At 40.7% G+C, this 14,294-nt stretch overlaps 1 protein-coding gene across 1 annotated transcript in view; it reads right to left on the bottom strand.

Annotated features, from left to right (window-relative positions):
- LAMA1 (laminin, alpha 1) overlaps window positions 1–14,294 on the bottom strand; it is a 217,941-nt gene that overhangs the window by 3,234 nt on the left and 200,413 nt on the right. The window contains exons 56-60 of the mRNA XM_006868714.1: window positions 12,933–13,068; window positions 11,884–11,996; window positions 2,806–2,995; window positions 1,961–2,119; window positions 1,267–1,420 (exon numbers count right to left, since the gene is read on the bottom strand). Of these exons, the coding sequence (XP_006868776.1) occupies window positions 1,267–1,420; window positions 1,961–2,119; window positions 2,806–2,995; window positions 11,884–11,996; window positions 12,933–13,068 (752 nt within the window). The remainder of the gene's footprint in view (window positions 1–1,266; window positions 1,421–1,960; window positions 2,120–2,805; window positions 2,996–11,883; window positions 11,997–12,932; window positions 13,069–14,294) is intronic.

Genomic DNA, 14,294 nt, shown 5'->3' with positions numbered 1-14,294 from the left:
AGCAGAACGCCTCATCTTTCTCCCGCGGAGCGGCTGGTAGTTTCGAACTGCTGGCCTTAAGGTTCGCAGCCCGATTCGTAACCACTATGCTACCAATAAAACAAAACAAACAAGATTTGATCTATATATTCCCTCATCATTATGTCTGGAGGTTGAATTTATTTACCAGTCTCCGCATACTGGTTATTATCAATTATTGAACAGATCAGTCAGAGTCCACATCAGGCTTTTCAAAAGTGGGAGATCTATTGAGACACTTTTTATTCAGGGGATTAAAAAAGCTGAGATAAAATAGTATTAAAATTGGGGAATAGTAGCAATAGTTGTTATTGTTAAGTACTGTTGAGTCGGTTCCGACCCATAGAGACCCTGTATAGCATTTCCAAGGAGCAGCTGGTGAGTTTGAACCACCAACCTTAGCAAGAGTAGGGTGTTGTTTTACCCCCAGGGCTTAAGAAACTGGGAGAAGGTAGTGAAATCAGAGCTTGGAAGCAGTGAGGGAAGGACTGTCCTGCAAGGCCCAGACCCCACCTAGTCAGGGAGCAGCTGCCCAAGCTGCTGTCAGATGTACGGAGTGAAGGAGAAAAGTTTGCTAACTTTGCACCTTCTGCCACTTGCCAACCTTCCGTGTGAGCCTTTCTAGAAGCAAAGGGCAATGGACAATCCCTGTTGTAGAAAGCAGAACCTAGAGAAAAGCCTGGTTCTTTGTGAAAACTGGAAGTTAACCTACAAATCAAATATCTAATATAGGCAGTTCTTGTTGTCGTTGTTGTTGTTAGGAGTAGTTCGATACATTATATAGGCCAGTTCTAAGTCCTGAGGAATTTCTATTCTAAGACATTTTGGAGATTTAAATTCTACTTCTTAGAAATTGTTTTCAAGAAACTAAATGGAATTAATGTCTTAATCAAATCTGACTTGCATTCAGCTTGCTGGTCTACATATTTCATGTGGCTAATTTTATCTTAAAGGCCTTTATTGACTTGGACAGTGAGAGAGTGCTTTACGTAGATTTGGGATAGGGCAGATGAAACCTGCCAGGAGTCATTCTGATGGCAGGACGATGCGATATCAGGCTATCTGGAGAGCATAGGCAGTGAGGAGGTTCTTTTATCAGGACCCAAGACATTAGAGACATGTAAGTGGATATGATCTTCCTACAGCCTTGCCCAGTCCAGCCTTGTCTTAGTGTATAATTCCCAGATTCACATCATCTTAGAATGCAGGCTGATCCCAAAGGTCTCTTTCCAGACTATTGATACCTACCAAGAGCGGCATACCCACTTCCTTCAAAGAAAGTTCCTTCCTGGGCTTCTGCGTAGCACTTGTTTACTGCAAAGGCAGACACTGGGCTGTCCTTGTCCAAGGGTTTGCTGTTAATGGTCACCTCCCCAATGCAGGCAGGGATGCTGTGGGTAATCTGAACCAAATTCCACAGGAGGGCAGTAATTATACGAGAGGAGCAAGGACACATTCCTACCCCTCCCCCCATACTTCATCCCATTTAGTGCACGAGTGCAAATTAAAATGCCGTATTTTTGTTCTTTACATTGCTCCAGTATTTCATATGAATGTCTAATTTAGAGCTACATTTGAATATTTTTGCTGACAATGCAGTAAATTTTTTTCTATTATTTTAATGAAATAACATGGAAATCAAGAATGCTGACTTTATTAATCTGTAAATATCAATTTGATGGCTTTCCTTATACATACTTGGTGGCTGGAGAAATGAAGAAGCTCATTAAGTGATAGGTAGGAAAGACTGGCCAGGAGTTTTGGGGAAGCCACAACATGCAATGTAGGGACAAGTTTTGAAAGGACATGCATACAATAGTTAAGCCTGGGTTCAAACAAGGTGATTTCACTATAGATCTATGAAGAACTGTTTTCCTGTATAAAATACATAAGCACAATCACACTGAAGCTAAATTGGGTCCCATACATAAAGTACACTTACATTGCCAATATTTCTGGCCCTGTACTCAGCAGGAAGGCCTCCTAAGTAGAACTTTCCTTCCACATCCAACGTAGTGCCATCTCCCACTGTGGACACCATTGGTGATTCTAGGTCATCAACAGTCATCAAGCCCTTTCTTTTAACGTACTCCGTTTTGACCTAAACCAAAACAAACACATCCATGATTTTTAAGGAACCCGAGGAAGCATTAACGGATGCTTCTTTGTAATATCTGTTAATTATAGCTGCACTACTGTTGTTGTTGTTAAGTGTCGTCGAGTCAGTTCTGACTCATAACAACCCTGCATAGGGTTTCTGGTCACTGTAAACTGCCAAACTTGCAGTTAGTAGTCCAGTGCTTATCCTATAGCTCCATAAACAGCTGTAATAACCTGAGCTAAATCCTAAAAGGTGGATCAGGGTTTCAAACAATTGGTGTTCAGAACGGGCTGACTTGGTAGAAGTACAGACATAGGTTCGGTAAAGCACACTTCAGAACAGATTCTTTTGAAATTTTGTATATTGGAAAGCAAATTCCATGAGCTCATCTCTGATTGGTTCATGCCACAGTGGCTTTTATTTACGTCTTGTCCATTAGAGGACATTGTTGGAACCTTTCCTTCCTTCTACCAGTGTTTACTGAGAATCTGCCAGATGTCAGTGGTAAATGAATACTGTCAAAGCCCTGAGGATATGTCAAGAAACAGAAAAGGTCTCTGCTTCATGGAGCTTATGTTCTCTGGGGGACATCCAAGGAATCATTCTTTTTCAGTGAGATGGAGTGATCCCAAGTGTCCGATTGAATAAAACTCAGAACATGTCCTCACAAACCTCCAAATACATACCGTGTGCCACTGGCCATCATTGAGCAGGGTGGGGTGGGAGACCTTTGTCCTGCCTTTGCCAAGGTCAAACATGAAGTGGAGATGGCCCCCATGGAGCTGGAGAACAGCATAATCAACTTGGTTCTGATGAGCCATGTAGTAAATCAGACCGCTGGAGGCATATGTTCGTATTCTAAGCTGAACCGAAAACCTGGAGAACAATGAGGGCTCAGCATTCAGAAAGGAATCAGCTTTTACTCTTTAAGTTTTAACATGCCCTCAAAGGGAGAACTCTTTTATATATGTATTTCTGCATTTATATATATAAAGGCAGCTGGAGGAGAGAGAGGCCTTCATTCATTTATCCATCCATCCATTCATTCCACAATGTTTACTGTGCACCTACTTATGCTAGGAACTCTTCTAATTTGCTGAGGATAAAGCAGTTAACAAAAGAAAGAGAATCCTATCTCACCTGAAACTAACATCAGGAATATATCAAAGGTGCTGGAAAAAGAGCTAGGATTGGTTCATGCAGAGGGGATTGATGCCTACATAAAGTAGTTAAGTGCTGTCAAGTTGGTTAGACTCATAGTGACCCTGTATAGGGTTTCCTAGGAGCAGCTGGTGGGTTTGAACTTTTAAGGTTGATGGTTTGCAGTCCAGTGCTGATCCCCAGCACCATGCCAGAAATCCACATTATGTAGTTAGGACAGATATTTCTAAGTGAAAAGAAAGAGCAAGCCACATACAGCTCAACAGAAAAAAATATGCATTCTCTATTAGGTCAATGCAGAGTATATTGGAAGAAAGGACTGACAAATAGTTGACAGTCAAGTGTCCCTAATGGTGACAATGTGGGAGAACCAGAAAAGATATCAAAGGAAGTGCAAGGTTATAAAAGCACAAAGGAACAAAGTAAAGATGTGGCTGGACCGCAGTGGATGAGGGGATTTTATTTTAGGTGCCCTGGGATGCCACAGGAAGGTTTTAAGAAGGAGTGGGAGTGGGTAAGGCTGCATTTATGTTTGTAAAAGATTCTTTTTTCTGATGTGTGAAGAAAGAATTAAATCAGTTAAGAGTGACAGCAGGGAAAGAGGGTGCCCAGTCAGGTAGCCATCTTTTCCGGAAAAGACAAGATGGTGGTATAGACTGTGGGGCAATGGAAACATGGAGGAGTTCAACTAATTCTGAAATGTTCTAGAAAGAAAAGAAAGGGGATGTACTGATATTTGGTGAATTTGGTGAATGAGGGAAAACAACAACAAAAATAACATACAGATTTAGGCCTTGGGCAAAAAGATGAATATGATACTATTGTTATTAGATGCTGTTGAGTCTGTACAGATCCAGGCATCCTATGAACAAGAGAATGAAACTCTGTCTGATCCTGTGCCACACTCACAATTTTTGTTATGTTTGAGGCCATCATTGCTGCACCTCTGTCAATCCATCTCTTGGGGATCTTCTTCTTTTTCATTGACTCTTCACTTTACCAACTTTTCCTGATAACATGTCTTTGATTCTAAGGAGCAATCTGGTCTTACTTCTTCCAAAACAGAATTGGTTGTTCTTCTGGCAGTCAATGGTACTTTCAGTCTTCACCAACACCATAACTCAAATGCATCCATCTTCTCCTCTTACTGATTCAAGTCTAGCTTTTACATGTGTACAAGTGACTGAAAATAGAGATTGGGTCAGGCATACCTTAGTCCTCAAAGTGACATCTTTGCTTTTTAATATTTTAATGAGATCTTTTGCAGCAGATTTGTCTAATTCAATATGTCCTTTGTTTCTTGAATGCTGCTTTCATGAGCAGTGATCGTGAATCCAAGTAAAACGAAGTGTTTGACAACTTCAATCTTCTCTCTATTTCTCATGATGTTATTTATTGGTCCGATTGTAAGGATTTTTGTTTTCTTTACATTAAGGTGCAATTCATACTTATAACTGTAGTCTTTGATTTTCATCATTAAGTACTTCTCTTTGTCATCTATATATCACAGGTTTTAAATGAGTCTTCTCTAATTCTGAGGTCACCTTCTTCAAATAATCCAGCTTCTCAGATTATTTGCTGAGCATACATATTGGATAAATGTAGTAAAAGGATACAACCCTTACACACTCCTTTCCTGACTTTAAACCATTCAGTATCACCTTGTTTTAAAGTGTTGAAGAGCAAAGATGTCAGCTTGAGGACTAAGGTGTGCCTGACCCAAGCCATGGTATTTTCAATAATCTCATATGCATGTGAAAGCTGGACAGTGAATAAGGAAGACTGTAGAAGAATTGATGCTTTTGAGTTATGGTGTTGGAGGAGAATATTGAAAGTGCCATGGGCTGCCAAAAGAACCAATAGATCTGTTTTGGAAGACGTGCAGCCAGAGTGCTCCTTAGAGGCCAAGATGGCCAAACTTCATCTCTCATACTTTGGACATATTGTCAAGAGGGAACAGTTGCTCGAGAAAGATAACATGTTTGGTAAGATGGAGGGTCAGACAAAAAGAGGAAGACCCCCAACGAGATGGATTGGCCAGGTGGCAGCATCAATGGACTCAAGTGTGGCAACAGTAGTGAGGTTGGCCCAGGATCCGACATTGTTTTGTTCTGCTGTGCATAAGGTCGCTATGAGTCGGTGCTGACTCGATGGCACCTAACAACAACACATCTCCTTGTTCTGTTCAAATGTCTGCCTCATAAGCATAATTAAGCATTCTGGAATTGCCATTCTTCTCAATGCCATCCAAAGTTTGTCATGATTCACACAGTGGAAGGCCTTTGCATAGTCAACAAAGAATAAGTAAATATCTTTCTGGTATTCTCTGCTTTCATCCAAGATCCATCTGACATTAGCAATGATATTCCTGGTCTTTGTGTGAATCAGGCTCGAGCCTCTAGCAGTTCACTGTCAACATACTTTTGCAGCCACTTTTGAATTATCTTTAGCAAAACTTTACTTGCATGTGATATTAATGATATTGTTCTATTATTTCCACATTCTATTGGATCACATGTTTTTGGAATGGCCACAAATATGGATCTATCCCAAACTATATGTCTTCTGAATTTCTTGGCATAGATGAGTGAGTGCCTCCACGGCACCTTCAGTTTGCTGAAATATTTCAGTTTGTATTCTATCAATTCCTGGAGCCTTGTTTTTCACCAATGCCTGAAGTGCAGCTTGAATTTGTTTCTTCAATACCATTGGATCTTGATCATATGCTACCTCTTGAAATGACTGAACATCAACCAATTCTTTTTGTTACATGATGCTGTGTATTCCTTCCATCTTCTTCTGATGCTTCCTGCATCATTCAATGTTTTGTACATATTAAGTTGTTATGTGCCATTAAATCAGTTCTGAATCATAGTGACACTGTAAAGAGGTTCCAAGGGGCAACTGGTTGATTTAAACCCCCCAATCATGCAGTTAGAGGTCCAGTGTCCATCCTACAGTGCTACACAGTATTTCAGCTCAAGACTTAAATTTTTGCTTCCATTTTTTCAGTTTGAGAAATGCTTAGTTTTTTCTTCTCTTTTACTTTTCAAATTCTAGGTCTTTACATATTTCATTATAATATTAACTTCTCGAATTACCCTTTGAAGATTTCTATTCAGCTCTTTTAGTTCATCATTTCTTCCAGTGACTAGCTTCCCTACATTCAAGAGCAAGTTTCAGAGTCTCTTTTGATGTCCATTTTGGTCTTAGTTTCTTCCCTACCCTTTTAATGACCTTTTTGCTCTCCTCATGTATGGTGTTTTTGATGCCATTCTATAGCTCCTCTGGGTTTGGTCTTTAGTGTCTGTGATAGTTAAGGTTTTGTGTCAATATGACTGGGTCAGGGTTTTCAGTGGTTTGGCAGACCAGAGGTAGCTAACCCCCATGATGTGATAAGCGTAGGGCATAGTTTCCAACTGCTGATCCTGCCTCTTGTTTCCAACTTTTGTATTTTAATCATAGTAATTAGCAATACATCTTGACTGCATGCTTGATCAATTTCAGACTGAAGGGGTTGGTAGAATTCTTCAATTTCTTCATTCACTTCATTAGTGGTTGGTGGGTAAATTTGAATAAGGTAAGTACTGTGGAATTGGTTCCAACTCATCATGATCCTGTATGGGGTTTCTGAGGAGAAGCTGGTATGTTTGAACTACCGACCTTGCGGTTAGCAATCCATTGCTTATCCTACAGTTCCACACCAGGACTCTATTTGAACAATAGGTATAGTAATTGGTCTTTCTTGTTATTATTGTTAGGTCAAGTTGGTTCCAACTAATGCCAGCCCTATGAACATCCTAGTTCTATGCCTTCTTCACAATTGTTACCATGTTTGAGACCATTGTTGCTGCCACTGTGTCAATCCACCTCTTTGGGAGTATTCCTCTTTTTTGCTGACCCTCCACTTTACAAAGCATGAGGTTCTTCTCTAGTGACTGGTCCTCTCCAGGTAATATGGCCAAAGTATGAGAAACAAAGTCTTGCCATCCTTACCTGTATGGGACTGTACTTTTTCAACACAGATTTATTTGTTCTACTGGCAGTCTGTGGAACTTGTTTATTCATTGTCCAAATTTCAGAAGTGTATGAGGCAACTGAAAATAATATGGCTTGGGTCAGGTGCACCTTAGTCCTCAAACCAACAGCTTTGCCTAATTCAATACATTATTTGATTTCTTGACTTCTGCTTCCATGGGTGTTGATTGTGGATCCAAACAAAGTGAAGTCTTTGACAACTTTAATTTTTTCCTCCATTTATCATGATATTCAGAGACCTGGTGTGGCATTGTACATGAATGCGCTGGACTGCAAAGTCATTTGAACAGCAAGGTCAGCGGTTCAAGCTCACCAGCCACTCTTCAGAAACCCTATATAGGGTCGCTAAGGGTTGGAACTGACTCGAGGGCACTTAACAGCAATAACAACAATATCAAGATATTATTTATTGGTCCAGTTGTAAGGATTATCATTTTCTTTCCATTAGTCTTCCCTATAGTCTTTGATCTTCATTAATATCAAGTTGTTTTTGCTTCCTATAAGTAAGGTTATATGAACTGCATATGGTAGGTTGTTAATGAATGTTCATTCAATCCTGACACCATAATCCAGTTTCTCAGATTATTTGTTTATCATACACATTGAATAATTATTGTGAAAGGATAAAACCCTGGCACATAAGTTTCCTAATTTTAAACCATCAGTATCCCCTTTATCTGTTTGAATGTCTGCTTCTTAGTCTATGTACATGTTCTTCATGAGCACAGTTAAATTCTATAATCCCATTCCTCACGATGTTATCCATAATTTGTCATGATCCACAGAGTCAAACACCTTTGCACAGTCAAAAAAACACATGTAAACAGCTTTCTGGAATTCTCTGCTTCCAGCCAAGATCCATCTGATGCCAGCAATGTAATCCTTCAGTCCACAAAATCTGAATCTGGTTCAATTTCTGGTAGCCCCCTGATGTAGTGCTGTAACCATTTTTTTATTTTCTTCAACAAAATTTCACCTGCATGAGACATAAGGAATGAGCACAAATATGGGTCTCTTCAATCAGTTGGCAGATAGCTGTCTTCCAAGTTCTTTGACAACGACGAGTTAGCACCTCCAGGGATGCATCAGCTTTTGAACAATTTCAATTTGTATTCTGCCACTGCCTGGAGACTTGTTTATCACCAGTGCCTTCAGTGCAGCTTGGACTTCTTCCTTCAATATCATCCCTCTTCGATCATATGGTTCGATCAAATGACTAGAGTATGTATATTATCACAGACAGCATTGTACTTCAAGACAGATCTTGAAATGTTCTTTTTGATGATGAATGTGTTGCTATTCCTCTTGAATTTGTCATTCCTGGCATAGGAAATCATATGATTGTCTGATTCAAAATGGTTAATACCAGTCCATTTTTGCTCACTAATATTTAGGATATAGATCTTCATGATTCTATTCCATTTTTTTACAAGTTCCAATTTTCCTATATTCATATTCATACATTCCATGTTCTAATTATAAATGGATGTTTGTAGCTATTTTTCTGATTTTGAGTTGTACCCCATCAGCAAATTGAGTCCTGAAAGTTTTGCTCTATTCATATCACTAAGGTCGACTTTATGCTGAGGAGGCAGCTCTTCCCCAGTGGTATTTTAAGTGTCTTCCAACCAGAGGGGCTCATCTTCAAGCATTGTGTCAGACAACGTTTCACTGCTATTCAGAAGCTTTTCAGTGACTCAGTTTTCAGAAGTGGTCTGCCTCTCCTTCTTCCTACTCTGTCTTAGTCTGCAAGTTGTGCTGAAACCTATCCACCAGGGGTGACCCTGCTGGTATTTAAAATGCTGTGGCATAGCTTCCAGCAGTACCCAAGCCACCACACATGAAAAACTGATAGACAAGTGATGGCAGAATGTGATGGTGTCTACAGAAATGGTGAAGATAAGGGGTAGACTTGTGAGTTCTCTTTTAGTGTGGTAGAGCTGAGGCACTTATTCACATCTGCATGGGCACTTGGAAAGTGTAGGTCAGGGCTAGTGAGATGGGGTAACATGTGGATGGAGCCATGGGTTATCTCTGCTGGCAGGATGTCAGCCCAAAATACTGAAAATATGGGCAGGGAAACTGATTGTTAAAACCATCCACTTGAATGGCCAAGTGTGAATAATGCTGCTGAGCATCCCATGAAGAAGACACCACTGAGTGGGGCCTCATGTAGGTCTTAGGTAACTTCAAGAAGAGCTTTGCGGGGAGGGTTGACTAGATGGTCACAGGAGAGGATGAGAGGTAAGGAAGGGGCAGACAGACAACAATAGCAACACTTTCAGAAAATGTTACTGTATTTATTGTATATGTGTACAGGGGATGTGATGGTTAGGGCTTTGTGTCAACTTGGCTAGGTCAGGATTCTCAATGGGTTAGCAATTAACATGTAGGTATCACCTCCATGATGAGATCTAATACGCTGCAATCAACCCCATGATGTGATATGATGTGATCAGCTCCTATGATGTTAATGAGGCCAGATGTAATCTACAGGATTAGGTTGTATCTGAGTCAATCTATTTTGAGATACCAAAAGAGAGAAAAGTGAGCAGAGAGGGAGGGAACTTCTACTACCAAGATACAAGAGCCAGGAGTGGAGTGCATCCTTGGGACCTGAATGAGGGCCCTGCACTGTGAGACTCAAATCTACTGACACATTGATGCCAGACACACGGAGCTCTCCAAGGAGTGCTGGGCCTGTAGATGCTGAAAGGAGACAAGGACAAAGAGAAAGAATTCCCATAGAGCCAGCACTATGAATGTGGACTTCTAGCCTCCTAAACGGTGAAAGAATAAAACTCTGGTTGTTAAAACCATCCACTTGGGGTATTTCTGACATAGCAACACTAGATCATTAAGGCAGACGTGTACTATATAGGGAGTTTCTGTCTGAAATGTTAGGAACTGATAGAGAAGGAGAATAACATAATCGTTGCAGACATGGACTTTGGAAGCAGACCACCTGGGTTTGAATCAAACTCTACTTCTCACTAATTGTGTGACTTTGAGCAGATTACTTCACTTTCCTGTGCCTCTATTCCCTTCAGTATAAAATGTGAATAATAATAATACCTTCCTCATGGGATAACTATAAGGATTAAACTAGTTGCATATGTAAAACAATCTCTGTACAAGTGTTTGCTATACTTCTAATCACTGAACACATCTGCATGTTGATGGTAAATCATGTTACTCAGGGAGAAACAGATGGTACTGCTGTCCTTGAGAAGAGGAGGGACATAGGATCCACAGGACAAGTGAGGGGTGGCCTTGCTAGGAACAGGACCCTCCCCACACAATACTACATAGCAGGTTGGGAGCAAAGACAGGTGATGGACCCTTTTGGTCATAACCAGATGAGGTGGCTTCTATCTCATAGATTCAAATTGCAATGAGCTAAGTCATCAAATGGATGTGAAGAGAGGTTGCAAGGATGCACAGGAGCTTTGAGATATGAAAAAAGCTATGAATGAGTCATTATGGGCAGTTAAGACAATATGAACATATCATAGAAATGTTATTGTCTCCTATGTTGATTAGAGGATCCATCTGAGGTGTGTGATCATTGTTTTAAAGTTCAACTTTTTAGGAAAGAGTTAACATTTTTCCAGTTTCAGTTCTGGCCTGGAGAAAGCAGATTGATACAATTTACCTGGGGTTAACAATCGTGAAGGAGACACTTATAATCACGGCAAGGACTCTGTCTGGGCAGGGAGTACATTAGGATGCAGGAGCAAGAGGAGAGGACTGATGGTGGTGACAAGAGACAGAGTTAACAGCATCAAGGCTGTGATATAGAGCAGAGTAGAGAGGAGAGTTAAAAGGATGAGAAGGAAGGAGCCCAGTAATTGGATATTTAAAATGATTTTGGAGATTTGATGGACACTTATGGAGAAGAGAAGGGCATGGCCATAGAAAGACGTGGCTGAAGAGAAGGAGGGAACAAGCTTTGATTGGTAGGAACCTGAGAGTGAGGTGTCACATGGCTCCTGAGTTAATGGAGAAAGATGGTAGGAAGCATGGAAGAAAATGTACTGAGCCAAGGTTTGAAGACAACAGTGACAAAGAGGTAGAGTCTAAGGAGAAAGGGGACCTCAACTCGCTAGATCTTGAAATGTGTGAGGCATGAACAGTTTCAGGGGAAAGGGTGCTAGGGACAGGCAGGCATTCATGCAGGAACCATGCAGGTGTGTGGGTACCATAGGAATCTGGGGGCATAGTGAAAGACAATTGTACTAGACTAGTGAATGCTGAAAAGAGAATGAGGGTGGAAGTACAAACGATTATAGATCCAGCGGGGCTTGGAGTTCTGGATGAAAGGCTGATTTAGGTAGATAACTATGTGTCAGTCATCAAGAGGGCAAGCTAGGAAAGAAAGAGACCCCACATTTACCACTGAATTCCTATCTTTTGCTTTCGTTCTGCTTCCATTGGTTCTAAGTAGTGTACTCCCTATTAAAGATCATAAGAAGTTTCTTTTGGAAAAGACTTTGTTTCTAAGACACCTCCCTAAATTTGTCTAGGAAATGAAGGTCTCATAATGACATTAGAACAATACCTACCTCTTTCTAACAGCAGACTGATCGAAAGGGAACACAAAATGACTGTCCTGTGCCAGGCCAAATTGGTGGGCATTGGGAACGAAGTCTGGGGCTCTGTCCACTGCACACAGTCCCTGAAAGAAAGGCCCAGGCCACTCAACATTCCACAGCCAGACTCCATTCCTAATGTACATGCTGCCATGACAAAAATACCTCAGAAACAATCATATCTAAACATCACCACCAAAAAGCCTATTTACAATGATGTAATTTTCCTTGGTTTAAATAATTTAGTGAAGCCATCTCTTTAAGAATGTATCAGTGTCACTGACTTGTACATGTAGAAACTGTGTGTGTTCTTCTGTGTATATTCCCAACCACACACACACATTAATTAAAAAATTTGGTCAAGCCTGTGTTTTCTTATAAATTAAGTCTTTTATGTTTTAAAGGCAACAATAACATGCACAAAGTCTTGTACAAACGTGCTTCATAAAGTTCAGGGGGAAATTCCATTACCTTTTAGTTCCACTTTTTTCCAGAGACTTTGTGAAGTCCTTTTGTATTAAGTACTTATTTTTTGTGTTCTGACAAATCTAATGTGAGAAGGAATCCTTATAGAAATTATTATAAAATTTTATTATGGCATGTAAGCCATGGTGACTGGTGGTTACCTTCAATACTTAACCTTTTCCCCAACTTGCTTTTACTCCAGAGGGATGATTCCTCGCCATTAAACACACTTTCTAAGCTTCTTTGCCAATCAGTTCCATCTAGGTTTTGCTAATGAACGGCACTGGTGGAAGACTGGAACATTTCTCCCCCTCCTCCAGATTCAGGTATTCTCTCTAGCCATGTCTGTCTTTTCTAGGGTGACTTCAGTTCCCTCTGGGAAACTCTGGCTCCTGAGCTCTAGTGACACTGCCACCTCCCTGGGCCTCGTCACTCTAGTCGTCTCTGTTAGTATTTCCAACACCTTTTAAACTAGTTCCCCACCATAATTTCCTCAGTCATGGGTTCTTTCTTTTTGTCTGGATGTCCCGTATATAATGAAAGAAGACCATTCTTACTGGACTGGGTAAAGGTTGAGGTTCTGGTGGAAGTTCGGTGTCTTCTCCTTGAAGAGCCAGTGTAGATGTTTCCGAAAGCAAGCAGGTGTCCAAGTCTACCTGTTCATAGCCAACTGCACTAGTGAAGTCTAGAAGTCTAGATACAAATAAGAAAGTGTTTTCAAAATTCATTAGCTATCACAGACCAATCCATGAACCAATGCCATTTGATTATGGAACAATTAAAGTCATTAACATACTACCAATATTTTGACTTTTACAGTAATTAACTGCCACCCATCTGTCAGCCTGTTGTTCTATAGTGGCTTGCATATTGCTATGATGATGGAAACGATTCCACTGATACTTCAAATACTAAGAGGGTCATCCAAGGTGGATGGGTTTCAGCAGAGCTTCCAGACTAAGACAGATAAGGTCTAGTAATCTACTTCTGAAATTAGCTATCATAACAGAACACGTATTATCTTATCTAATATCATATTGAAAGGAGCTCTGGTGTCACTGTGGTTAAAGTACTTGGCTGCTAACCAAAAGGTTGGCAATTTAATCGCTCTAGCTGCTCTGCAGGAGCAAGATGTGTAGTGTACTTCCATAAAGGTGTACAGCCGGTGGGGGCAGTTCTACTCTGTTCTACAGGGTGTTATGAGTCACAATCAACTTGGTGGCATTGGATTTTTTTAAAAAAATGTTTCTTCTGCCATGTTCCTATGTATCTCCATACCTCAGACTGACACACTTGCTGGGATTTACAGTGCTGGAAGATGAGTCCCTTAGGTTGGAAGGCACTTAGTGGTTGCAACAATGGACTCAAGGATACCAGTGGTCATGAAGATGGCACAGGACGGACAATGTTTTGTTCTGCTGCATATGGGGCTATTATCATATGTCAGAGCTGACTTAACAATGACCATCATCAACACAGTAACTAAACAGACTCTCTTTCACAGTGACTAAGGATATATATTAAGGAGCGCTGGTAGCGTAGTGGTTATGAATCAGGCTGCAAACCACGAGGTCAGCAGTTCTGCTCCCATAAAGATTTACAGCCTCAGAACCCCTGTACAAGGTCACTATGAATCGGAATTGGCTTCACAGCACATAACCACCACCACCAAGGATCTATATTATCCTATATATCCTCTTGTTTGATCCTTCTGCTTGAATGGCAAGCTACCTCAAAACCTTTCTGCACATCCCTATGTGTTCTACCCTGTCCAATTCCTGAGCATCCTTTGGAAGCTGCCACCTCCTCCGATGCCTCGGGGACAGATTCTAACTCCAGTTCCTACAACCCAGTGCAGTGGCTGCTATGAAACACTGTGATTGCTTGATTATAGATTTCATTTCTACTTGAGGTTAGAA

Source organism: Chrysochloris asiatica, unplaced genomic scaffold, assembly GCF_000296735.1.
Source record: "Chrysochloris asiatica unplaced genomic scaffold, ChrAsi1.0 scaffold00122, whole genome shotgun sequence".
Lineage (NCBI taxonomy): Eukaryota > Metazoa > Chordata > Mammalia > Afrosoricida > Chrysochloridae > Chrysochloris > Chrysochloris asiatica.
The sequence above is the reverse complement of the archived record's forward strand: the minus strand, read 5'-3'. Positions and strand labels throughout refer to the sequence as shown.